General features: G+C 41.8%; 2 protein-coding genes across 5 annotated transcripts in view; both read left to right on the forward strand.

Annotated features, from left to right (window-relative positions):
- The first annotated feature begins 328 nt into the window (after nt 1-328).
- On the forward strand, nt 329-11019 carry usf1 (upstream transcription factor 1). Of its 3 annotated transcripts, none has more exons than XM_050067300.1 (11): nt 329-378; nt 1917-1978; nt 2168-2217; nt 3124-3236; nt 5094-5207; nt 6548-6701; nt 6942-7029; nt 7154-7212; nt 7306-7409; nt 7759-7887; nt 10195-11019. In XM_050067300.1, the coding sequence occupies exons 2-11, from the start codon at nt 1971-1973 to the stop codon at nt 10282-10284; spliced, it is 909 nt and encodes a 302-aa protein (XP_049923257.1). In that variant the 5' UTR covers nt 329-378; nt 1917-1970; the 3' UTR covers nt 10285-11019. The 3 variants fall into 3 exon arrangements, with proteins under 3 accessions (XP_049923257.1, XP_049923275.1, XP_049923266.1); XM_050067318.1 differs by having other exon boundaries at nt 7306-7400; XM_050067309.1 differs by lacking the exon at nt 329-378 and having other exon boundaries at nt 1727-1978.
- A 94-nt stretch (nt 11020-11113) lies between these two features.
- The window catches only part of gkup (glucuronokinase with putative uridyl pyrophosphorylase), a 12351-nt gene continuing 8796 nt past the window's right edge, over nt 11114-14668 (forward strand). Inside the window, exons 1-5 of one of the 2 annotated variants that reach the window (XR_007571399.1) lie at nt 11114-11297; nt 13033-13139; nt 13247-13291; nt 13398-13551; nt 13681-13752. Coding sequence is in view for 1 of the 2 variants with exons in the window: in XM_050067027.1 (XP_049922984.1) it covers nt 11241-11297; nt 13033-13139; nt 13247-13291; nt 13398-13551; nt 13681-13752 (435 nt within the window). In the remaining variant the exon portion in view is untranslated. The remainder of the gene's footprint in view (nt 11298-13032; nt 13140-13246; nt 13292-13397; nt 13552-13680; nt 13753-14668) is intronic. The other variant, XM_050067027.1, reaches the window with a different exon arrangement.

Raw genomic sequence — 14668 nt, forward strand, 5'->3', positions numbered from 1 at the left:
TTGTTTTGTCAATGCTTCATTTGATTCTGTTCACATTGTTTGTTAAAAGTTCAAGGTTAAGTTAAGAAAATAAAATGAAATATAATAAAATAAAATAAAATAAACATTCTTCGACTCTTAAAAAATCGGGCTGTCAACTATTTGTTGTAACCGAGAGTTTCAGAAACACAACAGTCCCTCAACGCCCCATCTCCATCGAAACCATGTCAGTATCACTCACTGACCGCGGGTCAGCTGTTCGCACTGCTCACTGTATTTAAAGCTCTGTTCAACAGTTAGCAACTGATCTGCAATCAGCTGAAAAGAATCTTTCGCGCATGCGTAAACCGACACCGACGTTGGTGTGTTGACAAATATCGGGGGAGGGACCTCTGCGGCGTAAGTAGATCTTTGTTCACACAGGAATATTTCCAACGTTACTCAGCACCATGTGAATATTTTAGCTTTTTGAATGTCGTATTTTGACTGTGTGAATTTATTGTAGCGAACACTGCGCTCACAAAGTTAGCGAAGAGGAAAGTGCTTTGTTAAACATCTGTAAAAACCGCTGGGGCCGAGTGTAATGTAGCAGACACGTAAGATCCGTGTCATGCTAGCTACAGTGAAACACAGGACTTCCGGTGCGTGTCTCCAAAATAAAATACGTTAACATAAAATAAAATAAAATAAAATAAAGTTAAACTAAAATAAAGAAATACAAAAATTACCTTACCTTAGACGTTTAATATACATATTCAATATACAGTTTTAATCACCATTTAACTTTATCCCACAAAATAACCCATGTAAATATATAATATTAATCTCAAAATATCTCTTACAAAATATAAATCCATCTAAATGTATGATATATATGTATCACCAATTATTTTTGCCTCAAAAATAAATAGTAACATTACATATATGTCATAATTAACTTGCCCTGCTTTCTTTTTATATTTGAGTAAATTAATATCTAAAATATATAATATATAACTATGAATTTACATAATTTCCCCAATGAATATATATATATGTATGTGTACAGCCACATATCTATAAATGAATAACTATTTAACACAAATTAATACATTGTTTTAAAAAGAAAAATAAATTATGTATATAAGTTGAGAAAGTAAGCAGTGATATATCTTTATACCTTATTTTAAATTTTTTGAGGAACACAGTAACGCTCACTCATTTTTAATTTGGTAATTTCTTCTTTTATGCTTTATTACCTTACCATAGACTTTTCTATATATGCAGTTTTTATTACAACTTAACTTTGTCCCACAAAAATAACCCATGTGAATATATAATATTAATTACAAAATATATTTCTTACAAATATAAACCTGTGTAAATGTATCATATACACTAAATTAATATTAATATTACATAAATATCCTAATCAACTTGTCCTGCTATCTTTTATATAGTTCAGTAAATTAATATATAATATATTAATATGAATGTACATAATTTCCAGTACAGATATGTTTTTAAACTCACAAATGAATACATTTTTTTTTAAACATAAAAAAAATATATATATGTAGAAGCCTAAGTTGAGAAAATAAGCAGCAATCCCTCTGAACAGCTGGTGAATTTCAGACCCCTCCTTCAACCCTGTATCTCCTGAGTATCATGTCTTTAAACCTATTTACATTTTTTTTTTTTTTATCGCTCACTTCTTTTCAGCTTTAATTTTGAAGGCAGAGACAGCCAGCTTCCGGTATCACCCGTGGTAACGTTCTCTCTGACTCAGCTCGCGCACAGCAGCCACTCAGCTAGCTACCGACAGCCCCATCCTAAAACCGTCCCGGGTTTAATCTCCAGGGTTGTTGTGGTGTAAAGACACATCTGCAGTCAGTGTTGTTTGGTTCAGAGTAAAGTTTCTTCCGGGTTCGTGTCAAACTTATGAACTTGTTTCTCAGTCTGGCTGAGGGCGCGAGCGAAGGCGGTCTCTTCGTCCAAGACTGTCGGCAGAAATGAAAAGGTGAGTGGGACGGTAACATGCGCCATTGTCAACCAGTAACAGCACCAATACATTGTTAGCCCTCCAGTTCACTGACGGGCTGGTAGTTAATTTGATAATGTGATTAATCGAACCACAACATGACTCCTCTGTTGTGTTTGTGTTTGTGTGTGTGTGTGCGCGTGTGTGTGTGTTTGTGTTTGTGTGCAGCCAACAGAAAAGCCCTGAACCTGATGGAAGTGTCACCGTCAACGAGGAAGGTAAAATAAAATACTATTACTCTGCTAATGTCACCATCTTAACTGTGCTGGGAAAAGTGTAAAGTTACAAAATGCGGTTTATATGTGCTTTAATGGTTCAAACTCCTCAGTGTCACACACTGCCTTTGAAAGTTGACAAATCTAAATTGGTGGTGGTTCAGGTTTTCAATGTTATCTTATGTCCCTGAAGTATCATAGCACATTTAAAGCCACTGTGACTGTATGTCAGGGGTGCTCACCTGGCCTTACCTGGGGGCCACTTTTGCAAAATGACAGGCAGCCAGGGGCCAGTCACAGCAGCTGTCAGGTTTAAGCAGGGGTGTTTCTAAAATTTGAGCACATTCAGGGTTCAGCCAACCCAATGTGACACAGTGACTGTTGGAACAGACAAAAATGTGGTGTAGTGTGAACCAGGCATTAGTGGCCGTCAGCGTTGGACACAGCTGCACAGAGGCACCTTTAGCAGCGGTATGACACGACCCAGGCGGCGGTATTTGTTGACACTCTGGGAAACTACAGTAACCCCTAATAAAAAGCCAGAAAGTCCACATTGGACAGACGGGTCATTGAGATGGATTGGTCAAAAACTCCAGACTTTCAGCTGTGAGCTCGCTGTTCGTGTTAAACGTGTAAAATCACCACCTGGCACTCTATCTGGCCCGCAGGCCATAAGCTGAGTATCACTGGTGTATGTCCTAAGACACTTAAACCATTAAAACTTTGTATGTAGTTCCCATATATCATTTCCTTACACTCTTTTACGTTATAAGATCACACATGGTCATCCAAGGACACCTGAAGCACTAATAATATGGTTTTAAGTCGTCTTAAATTTGTTCTTCCCATGAGCTATTTTTGAAATCTATAAAGTTGACTAACATCTTATGTGGCTTTGTGTTCTGTCAGGGTCCGTAGCCACGGCAGAGGACCCGGCAGCTATCGCCACCATCCAGTCTGCTGCCACCTTCACCGACCAGCCCATCAAATATCTCTTCAAGACGGAAGGAGCAGGCGGGCAGGTAGGACAAAAACATTTGGTCATTTGTGGAGAGACGTTCTTTAGCCCCTTTACACTGCCAGATTTTCCGCAAATGTTGGGCCGATTTGCCGGCCAGCTGCGAGCGTTTAGACACACAGAGGCGGAAAGGCGAGTTGATCTGAGGTGCCCAATTTTCCGCCACGTAGGGTAGACATATTGGCGGAACCCTTTTAGTTTAAACAGACCGAGGCGGCCTTCCACAATGGGAGGAGCTGCTGATGACGCCACACGTGCGAGCCACTGGCGGTGGATAAACAGGAAACAGCTGATAGCAGGAATTAGCGAGCAGCTAGTAGCAAGAGGGAAACACAAACCTGACAGACACTGTAAAGATGAGAAACTGGGGAGACAAGGAATTGCGCGCCCTCCTTGTCCTCGCAAACGAAGAGGCCATTAACCGTCAGATGACGGGGACGCTGAAGGACGGCCCCGATTTACGAGAGAATCGCAGCATGACTAGCCGCGGCTTCCCTCCCACGTCACTGTTTACGTCACATGCTGAGCTACACGTTTTGTTACTTGCTCACGCCCCCCATTGCCCCGAAAAAGGCGCATTAGAGTAGACCAGCAGCTCCTGTGTTCAGTGATGTTAAATCACTGTTTTTCTGAATGGAGTCTGGCTTTGAAGAGAGAGATATAACAGCTTCATTTTCAGTTGGAAATCACTGTCTGAAAAACTATATTTATATAACAAGTTTTCTGCTGTAATTGCATAGATACAGTTGGTTTCTGTTCATAGTTAGGTGTAATGTCGATGTAGATGTAATAGACTAGCATGTTTTAGTGAATTCCATACACATTTCGAGACAGCATAAAAACGTTAACATTACTTCACGCCATTAGCCTACGTCTTGATGGTGTGTTTCGATGTTATCACGCAAGCAAGGTCCTTCGTGGTTCACATCACAACTTTGTTATCAGTGGCTAAACAAATTTAAACTCTTTGGATAAAGTGAGAGATTCTTTCTGTTTTACCAGAATAGCTGTAAAATTGCCATCGCCAAACCCACCAGACTCCATTTAAATAAACAGCAATTTTAGCGTGTATAGGGCCAGCATTATTTTCACATCTAACTGGGTGAATTAAGGGCTTTTTAAACCAAACCAGAATTGGCGATTGTAAAAGCAGTGGCAAGACAAACCAGGATGGTGTCTGTGAGTTTTATTGTGCTTCTGTTCATTTTGAATGATGTGTGTTTTATGATGATAAAATTATTGTTAATTTCAGTGGAATCTGGTGGGTTTGACGATAGTGATTTTTGGGCTGATTCTGGTTGAACTAAAAGGATCTTACTCTTGAGCGAAAAGGACTGTTGCAGTAGGCATCGTGTCAGTAACCTTTTCAAACACTTACAAGCACTTTTAGTGTGCGTAAATGTGAACAATGGTGTGAACATGCCCTCAGTGTTTACATTACAGCCACTGCTCTCTCTCAGTGCTGAACTAATTTCACAAATGGGAAAATAGGGTCCAGGTTTTGAAATAGCCTTTAACTCTGGATGTTTATTTGACATGCAGTAGTGTATGTCGTGAATGCTTTGTTTTCCTCCTTGATGTCTTGTGGGTGTTCCCAACTTCCCATAAATACAGTCTGTATACATACAAACTGATTTTAACAGGTGCATATCTTTTCTGTGACTCCACATTTCTTGATAGCAGTGCCAGACAGTGTGTCAGTCACATCACCCACTGGCCTCTGTACTCATGACCCACTTTACTTAATAGAGACCTAAAAGAAGACGTTAGGTTCAGACTCTGTTTCCTCTCCAGCTGTTAACAGTTGTCACCTCAGTGGTAATGAAATATTGACCACTCTGTGTAATGTGTTGTGTTACAGGTGACCTACAGAGTGATCCAGGTGTCAGATGGCCAGTTGGAGGGTCAGACAGATGGAGCTGCAGCCGTCAGCCTCGTCACTGGTTTCCCCGCAACCACTCAGACTGTCACACAGGTGAGAACGACACTGAACTGAATGAGTGTGAATTTCTGATCTCTGTAAAAGACAAATCTGCTAACCTTGTAAGTCACTACTGCTGCTATTAAAGTGTTCAGATACACATTTAGTTCCTTTATGGCAAAGGAGTTGTGGGCAAATCTAAGCTCTGTAATGTAACACCAACCCCAAAACATGTTTTGTCTTAAACACAGGACAGATGTCTTCTCTTGTGTGTAAAAGAATAACATGGATAAACTAACGTCCTTGCTACAGAGGTAGACATTGTGACAGGTTGAACAGGTTCAGTGACACCCCGTCATCACTAATATTCAGCGCTGTGGATGTCATCAAACATTCACAGACTGAAGCTACATTGAAGTTTTGAGAGGGTTTGAGGGTGGAACTTTCCTTAAAGTAAGTGGTGACCTTGATTGACCACTGTTAGTGGCCAGGAGGCATTACAAGTCATTGATTTACTTATCGTCGCCTCTGATGTTCTCTGTTTCTAAAGGATGATATAGGTCTAAACATTTACTTTTCTTATGGCAACTTCAGTACAACTTACACTCAAGTCTGGCTCCTCGAACACTGGCACTGACGCCATGACCTTTCCTTCTTTTATATTTTCCTTGTCAGCTAACAGGAAGTAAACATAGACTCAAACTCAGTTGGCTAGCAATGCAGTTCCAGACAAACAAGTAATACTGTGCTTCTGCGCTTGTATTTCTGCTGCTCTGACACTTAAGTAAAGATCATCATATTTTATAGCTCAGGTTCGTCTGACGTACAGTGCTGAATTTCTGTTGCTGATCTTTTTAAGAAGAATCTGATCTGGTCCGGTCAGCATGGTTCAACACTACTGTTCCAATGAAAGTTGCTAGCACCAGCTGCAAAAGGTGATAGCAGAAAATTCTCAATGAAGTCTCAGTCAGGACGCTCCGTGGCATCCTCCCCACCTTGCAGCCTGGCCTGGCCTGTGTCTGCACAGTGCTGCTGCACAAAAGGAAAGAGGGGGAGAGACTCAGCAGAGGAGCTGTGGACTGTGCTCACTCTGAGCAACATGCATGGGAATGAAATGAAATATAATATATTTAAACATATATCTCACTTTCCCTGATGGTCTGAATAAAACTGTCTATAGTTGTTGTTTTTAGAAATAAAGTCGCTAAACCTAGTGAGAAAGATGCCAAGTTGGCAACACTGTTGAAGAACATTTTTCTGTTTTTTTATCCACATTAATAACTCTTGAACCAGGTTGTGGGTTTAAAAAATCCTGACAGATTTTTTAAAAAAAATTAAAATTCCTTTGAGTAACAGTGGAGATAATGTTAACAAGTCAATGTCTTTGACGTCAGGCTGTGTTCTCCCAGCCTGAGGGGTTAGAGGGAGACGGCAGCGCAGAGACGCAGTACACCTACTACCCTGCCACCATCGCAGACGCCACCACTGGCACCATGGTGACCACAGTGCAGGCCTCTGACACACTGCTGGGACAGACCACACCCACAGGTAATTAGTGCCTGACACAGCACAGGGACATTTTCACATCATAATTACTACAATTAAATGTAGTTTGAACTTTTTAAACCATTAACCACAAACTCATTTTTAATTTTTTGGAGGACAGAGAGGAGTGTATTTTTTAATTGTGCGTAATTTAAAGGCTTTAATGTGCATTGATTCTGTAAGATGTTCCTTTAAGATGCTATATTTCTTCTCTGCAGCTGATAGTAAGATTTTATTTTACAGGGCAGCTTTACGTGATGATGTCACCCCAAGAAGTTTTGACGGGCTCCAATCAAAGGACAATCGCACCTCGCACTCAGCCATACATAGCGTAAATACATTATGTTTTAACAGAATTACAGCACTGTTGCATTAGTGCACAGCTTAATGTAGGAAATCTTTTACATCCTGTAAGTCGAGCCGACTTAATATCTTTGTTCTGTTGTGTTCTCCAGAAAGCAAGAGGCTCCTCGGGGTTCCAGAGATGATAAGAGGCGAGCCCAGCACAATGAAGGTGAGCACTCTCATCCACTGTGAGAAGTTGGCTGTATTTTACTTAAAAATATCTGAGCATGTATGACGTCAAATCTAAATGTTGTTCCAACAGTGGAGCGCCGGCGCAGGGACAAGATCAACAACTGGATCGTGCAGCTGTCAAAGGCCATCCCAGACTGTAACATCGACTACACCAAGACGGGACAGGTGAGTGAAGTAGGTCAAACTCCATGATGTCTGAAACATTTCAAAATCTTTGTGGGGGGAGTTATAAAGTCATTTTTGGCCTTTCAAATGAATCTAGTGCTGGAAAACAATTTAAATCTTTTTATTTATTCAGGCTATTAACATTATTTCTGCACAGAGCATCAACAGAGAGGCCGAGGGAGGGAAGGAGACAGAGACACTTTGTCCTCGTTGTATACGTCTTGTATATGAAACATCTGTGTCGTCGCTGCATTTGTAAACATGGGCACTGGGCTTTATAAATAAAATTGAATTGAAATTAAAAAGATTGAGAAAACAAAACAAGCCGTCTCTGAATGTTTACGTTCTCTTGTTTCAGAGTAAAGGAGGAATCTTGTCCAAAGCCTGCGAGTACATCAAGGAGCTCCGACAGAGCAACCTGAAGCTGGGGGAAGACATCAGCACTCTCGATCGTCTCAGGATCGACAACCAGCTACTCAGACAGGAGGTTTGTCTCTTCTCCAGAATATTGTCCCTGTCAGTGTGAAACAGCATTTAACACTTCCTGTAAACTGATCCGCCTGCTGATCCGTTCTGCTGCCATTACAGCGGTGGATCACATGTACACTGACAGTGGAGATGAGGATTAGTGGGTTAATAACGGTCAGCAATCACCCCATGACTGATAGGTTGGCTGTGTGAATGTAGGACTCCGTTTTACTTAAGGCACTCGTGTGAAATTGGTTATAACCCAGTTTGTGTCCGACCTCCACAGTCCACATGCAAAACTGCTGAACTGGGATGACTTGCAAGTTTATAATTTAAATCAAGAAACATGAAATCAATGATGCATTAAATGGTTTAAAAATAGGAAAAAATGTGAAATTTAAAAGTGGAGCTTCGGCCAGGAAACATGCTGACATTATTCAGCCCAGATATCAGTGGCAGACATTTTACTGTAGCGGTCCCTGAGGGGTCTGTTGTCAGGATGTCACTCACAATACAAACATGAGGATTTAATGGAGATTAATTCAAATATAACTGATTATAGATCTTCTAAGTCTTCTTCTGTTAAATGCTGGGTGGCAGCTGGTGTTTAAGGAGCATCATTGTCTACCTGTACCGGCGTATGGGTGGTTCATTCATATGGAAGATTTATCGAACATTTATTATACCTCTATCAAGGAAAACTAGATGATTATTGTTTCATCACCCAGCCCGACTTCACAGTGTTATTGCACTGGTTTACCAGCAAGACACCACTGCAGTAATGGACATTTGTTTAACTCTAAACTCAGATTTGTTTATTTAAAGCCAGAATATTACTCATAAAGCATTCAGCTATGCTGTTATGAAAGACCATTTATCAGCCCAATGTAGCAGTCTATGGCCCTGATCACACAGAAAGGATTTTAGCAGCTGGAGGCGCCTTTTTGTAATAGTTTTTAACGAGAATGAAGTAGTGTTGCACGGTATACCGGTACTAAAATAGTACCGCGGTACTAGAGTATTCCAAACAGTACTATACTGCATTTGGAAAATACTGGTACTTTGAAATTGATTCAATTCATTAATTTAGTTAATTTATTTTACTCAATTATGCACACAAACACCTTTCTTGCTCCTACTGGAGCACAGATTGCACAAGTGGTGTGTATGACAACACCTGTATCAACATTCGCAGCTGGCACACATGAAAAAAGACAAGAGAAAGTCTGCCTCGCAAAGGGAGACAACACGAGACAACACAAACTTGGTGGAACATTTGAGTTACCAAACCGTGACGTCCGTACCGAGGTACTTACCGAACCATGATTTTTTTTGGTACCATTACACCCCTATTATTTATTGTTCTAAAGGTTTGTATCCAAAAGGACTTTTCCTTAGGAAAAGTACCGAAGAGTATCGAAAAGTATCGAAATTCATATTGGTATTGGTACCGAAACAAAGATTTTGGTATCGTGACAACACTAGAATGAAGCTTTGTGCTCATGTTTTTTGCGTTGTGGCAGGCCTCACGTTTCTGCACTCTAGGCATCCGGTGTTTTTGCCAGAGCGCTCTGAACTCCTTGAGTTGAAAAATCTTCAACTCAGAGTGGAAAAGTGCCCCACATTATCTCCACTTTTTCCCCATTGTCCAGTCAGATGATTTGAGAGGCGGGCCTTCTGTGGTGTTCACAACAGCAAGTTTACATTTGGTAAACAATGGAGGAGAAACTGGTGGTAGCGGTTGCTGGATACCCAGAGCTATACAGCCTGATGATAGACAGCAGGTTGTCAAACTGCCCCTGAGTCATCATGGAGGAGAAGCTCCTGGACCAACTGGTGGTACTCCCCATGATCCAGCCTCTTTTTTAGGGTCTCATGTACCCACACAGATCTCTGTTTATCTGCTGACAGCCTCTCACCCTCAACCAGAGCTACAGACAGTACCCTCTGCCTCAACATGTCAGCAGCTACACACTGATTACTGTTAGAACAAGTAGGTGGTTTTAGCCAGCCAAAATAAATGGTGGATTTATTATACAGAAAGGTTAGGGTAGGGAGGTGATGGGTGGTTGCCTGGCAACAATCAAAAAAGGTGCAGCAAGTTTTTTTTTGTTTTGCTTTTTAAAAAAAAAAAAATCAGTGGCAGTCAATTAAAAACTAAGACAGTGTGATGCGCCTTTTGTTGGGGCCTGAACATCCTGTTTCCACAGATAAACATGACTTAGCTCGTCATGGTTATTGCATTCCTGATAACAGTCATGAAGCAGCCGATGAGACATTATCACTACATTACCTCTATAATATCTGTCCTGTTGTTGCTGCTCAGGTGGAAGACTGGAAGTCCAAGAATCAGATCCTGAGGAACCTGCTGCGACAGCACGGCATTGTGGGATCTTCCAGCACAGACCCCCAGTGAGGAGCCTGAAGCCTCTGGGTATTTGAAGACAACCATGTATGGGCCAAAAGAGTACTTGAAATGCTTTGAGATACTTTATTTGTGATCAAGCGTGCATGACAGAGGGGACATAATTGAATATTGTCATTCATCTTCTTTGCCTAATGACTCCTTTGAATATTATCTTTGAAGCTTTTTACAGAATTTAAATCCTTCGCCTGGTGAAAACAACCCAATCATGATAACATGATGTAAAATTAACATCTTTAGTTACAGAAGTCGTCGGTCGGTTTAACAAAGCCCTCGTTGAATGCCTTTCTCCTCAGACATGATTGTTCATTAACCTCCAGTACAGTAAGCTCTGAAACACGACCAACTGCTCATGTCTTTCTTTCTCTTAACCTCTGCAGTACCGTGCTCCTCCGTATCAAACGCACTTATGTTGATGTATTCATTCATGCTTTGACCTGTTTTCCATCTCACTCTGACCGGTCGGCACCATGTTTATCATCCAGTTCATCGCTCGGCTCGTTTGCTTTGTATTTTTGTATGTTTCATGAAACCTCACTGGGGACAATAATTGCATTGCAACAATGTAACTAACTAAATAAATAAATAAACAAACAAACAGGGGTTGTTAAGCATTGCATTGTAGGTAGGCTATGTATGTCTTTATAATAAAAAAATCAAATAATATACTGTATGTCATACGCCACTTTCAGTTGTGTTTATTAAAGTTGGTAAATTGGTTAAAAATGTACACGTGTTTTTATTACACATGTAATTGTCTGCATGTCTGGAGCATTAAGATGAACTGAAGTAGTCCTGAGTGTTTTATTTTGAAGGTCCGATGCGGAAGTAGAATACTTCATTGCCGCTGGGAAAATTAAGCTCCTGCAGATTCCGTATATTTCTCAGCCCCTGCCTTCTGTTCTTACTGATTAAAATCAACACAAGGACACAGTGAAGTTTCACCAATGATCTGTATACTGCTGGTAGCGGGACACGGCACCGTCTTAGAGACACAAATCAAGGTGAGTCGCTTTAATGCTGCAGCAGAGAAGAGATGAGTTGAAAGAGTGCAAAGTTCACGTTTGGTACACAGCGCGCACACACCAAACTACGTTAAAGAATCTGCTAATTCACCTTTGTGATACCTGTCGGCTGAAATTAAAACACGTTAGACCACATTTTATGACATTAAGTGAGTCATGAGGATGTTCTGGTGTATTCGGCTCATCTGACTTCACAATCCTACAGTTATTTGTTTATTAAATTGCATGTTTATCATCGCCTCACAGTCTTCACCGACCCCTACCGAGCAATGTGGTGCAACAACACTGTAGCACCACCTCCTGGAAGTTGAGTTTTTTTTAATCCCTGATTTTTATTGGTTTATATGTATGCAGAATTACTGATCTCATCTAATGGTTGACATAACAGCCTCACGCGTTTTTAGGGACTGTTCGTTATCAATGAGGGGGGAGTGGAATTTTTTTTTTTTTTAGGTCAGAGGCATACATATTTGAATGGTTGTATCTTGTATTTGTTTTACCAGTGAAAGAAATAGTGGAAGCTCTCCAAGACCTCTCTCAGCGCTTAGGGACTGTTCATTACTTATGAGGGGGAATTGGCGGGTGCAAAAAGGTTGAGGCATGTCAAGTAATTTTTAGGCACTGGGGAGGGACTTATGTTTTTTATTTTGAATCAGGGGAGAGGCATACAAATTAAATGGTTGTATTATGTGTTTATTTGACCAAAAATTGCCCAAATTACATCATTTATCACGGCTAGAAACTGTAAAAACAGAAATTATTGTTGAATTTTTACATTTCTGATGGTCCCAGGACACATTATGAGTGAGAACGCTTCAGTCGGGGGAAAAAAACATAATCAGATCTGAGCTTAAGATGAGAAAATTGATTTATTGTGTCAGTCCGACAAAAACCAGGCTTTTAAAATCCACGTAAACATGTAAGTCCGACTGAAATCATACTAGATAGAATTTCTCAAAGTGGGACTAACACACCCAGATAATATGACTGGGAGTTGAATTCCTCCTGCATGTATACAGTCAATCGGACCCAAACTGGCCGAGGCGCTCTGAGCATGCTCCACAGTTTCCACCCCGAGCTTCGACCCAGGAGTCAAATAGCATTAAATGTGTAACAGAAGAAGAAGCTGGTAACAACATGGAGAAATCTACATCCAGAGCTGTGTCTTTTTGGACAGACGTGGAGACACAGTTCATGATGTGTCGGCTGAAAGAGTTGAATGTTTTAAAATACATGGAATGGCAGTTGTTTGGTCTGTGACGTAATAGGTCAACAGGAAAAAGGTCCAATACTAACAAGCTGAAAGGGGACATATCTCCACCTATCGTAGAGGAGTCAGACACACTTCGGTCAATAAACTGATTCCCCTCCTGTGCTTGTATACTGGGACAAGGACAGTAGTCCAGTTATATGGCCTAGTCGAGCTGTAACTGTAGCTCCACTTAACTGTGCATGTCCACCATCCGTGTGTCTGGCGTGATGTTGTCATGTTGGAAGGTGACGTCTTGTGTCCAGGAAAACCAATGATCCCCAGTTTGAGCTTAGAGTTTATGTAATATCCTCAGTTTGCATTGATTTACAGCATCTAAGCAAGTGTATATTCTACATATAGACCTCATGTGAACATCAATAATAAAGATTTGTATGTAGTTTGTTACCATGGTGATTTGTAACCTGTATCTGAATCCATCTGTTTTACTCCCACCTCTTCCAGAATGATGACACAGGTTTATACAGCCACCTGACAGGTGTGCCGAAGGCTTTACTTCCTGGCATCGGAGGGAAGAAGATCCTCGACTTCTGGTGGGAAACGGTCAACATGTGCGTAACAGTGGCGCCAACATGAACAGGGTTAATCTCTGGTTATCTGTGAACTTTAAAACAGTTACTGGTTAACTTCTTCTTCTGCGTCTGTGACTTCTCTCCAGGCGGCAGCTGTTCACAGAGGTGTATCTGGTCACGAATGCAGACAAGTGAGTTCTAACTGCTGCATGAACCAGCTGGTGTTGACTCAGCAGTCGTGTTAAACGCCTCTCGCTCTGCTCCTCCTCCGCTCTCTCACTCTGTTACTCTGACCAGGTATAAGCACTACGAGCGCTGGGCCACAGCCAATGACTTCCCCGTGGAGAACATCATAAATGATGGCAGCACTACGTTGGAGGACCGTCTGGGGGCCGTGGCTGACCTGGAGCTGGCCATACGCAGCCGCAAGCTGCAGGATGACATCATGGTGGTACGATGAGTCCGTCTGTTGTTGGTGTTGGAGCGCGTCCATTCACACGGCATGTCACAGGGTGTGTTCTGGTAGATCTGACTCAGTGTCGGCCATATGATGTTTTCTGTTGTCTGTTTGTGTGAGCAGATCGCAGGAGACATGCTGTGTGCAGACCAGAACTTTGACATCGCTCAAGTGATCCGATTCTTCAGGTCAGAGGTGATTAACCACAACACAGCTTAATCATGTTAGTAGACATTAAAGAACACAACAGTGATACTGAACTCACGGCCCGTGGGCCAAACCTGGCCCGCAATAGGTTGCAGGGTGACCCGCCAACCATTTTCTAATCCATCCATCCATTTTTAACCGCTTATCCGAAGCTGGGTCGCAGGGGCAGCAGGCTAAGCAAAGTATCCCAGACATCCCTCTCCCCAGCAACACTTTCCAGCTCCTCCTGGAGGACCCCGAGGCGTTCCCAGGCCAGATGAGATATGTAATCCCTCCAGTGTGTTCTGGGTCTGCCCCCGGTGTAGATAGACCGGTAAATCGACAGTTTGTTGGATTACCTTTTCTTAATTTATGGGCTATTTTGGGGGCTTTTTGGGAGTAATGGTATAGAAAAAACGTGTTTTGTTAGGCCCTACTCTTGGGCAGCCCTAAACTACACCACTGACCCAAAATAACCACGTAAGACACCTTTAACACGCTCAGATTCATGTGATTCTCTCCTCTGCTGCTGTCACAGCAGCTCTGAAGCACCTCCTCCACCCCAGGTGTATGCACCTCGTTAAGTAACGCAGCACACCTGGCCAGATCTACAGTGGAGGGAGAAGGGACAGCAGCACATACAACTGTAACAATTAGGTTACTGATTTGGACGTTGATTACCACGGCAATGATTGAAGCTTTGAAGCATTTAGGTCAGCCCCAGCACCAGGGGAGGATCTGGGGTCCAGGTTAAAGGGAAATTTCGGTTTATTTCAACCTGTCTCCTATCGTCCTAAATTTGTTTCAAGTGACTAGTGACATAAAAATAATAGTTAGCATGTTAGCCGTTAGCCTAGATACAGCCGGGGTGCATAGTAGCGTCAGACCTGTTAAAACGTAAGTGAACGGGCAACCTTCAAGTGCA

The sequence above is a fragment of the Epinephelus moara genome, chromosome 2 (assembly GCF_006386435.1).
Source record: "Epinephelus moara isolate mb chromosome 2, YSFRI_EMoa_1.0, whole genome shotgun sequence".
Lineage (NCBI taxonomy): Eukaryota > Metazoa > Chordata > Actinopteri > Perciformes > Serranidae > Epinephelus > Epinephelus moara.

Bases quoted from the DNA above. Each gene is read 5' to 3' on its own strand.
- usf1 (XM_050067300.1), top strand. The intron at 3,237-5,093 runs GTAGGACAAAAA...GTTGTGTTACAG, and splicing joins CGGAAGGAGCAGGCGGGCAG to GTGACCTACAGAGTGATCCA. The intron at 6,702-6,941 runs GTAATTAGTGCC...TTTATTTTACAG, and splicing joins GGGACAGACCACACCCACAG to GGCAGCTTTACGTGATGATG.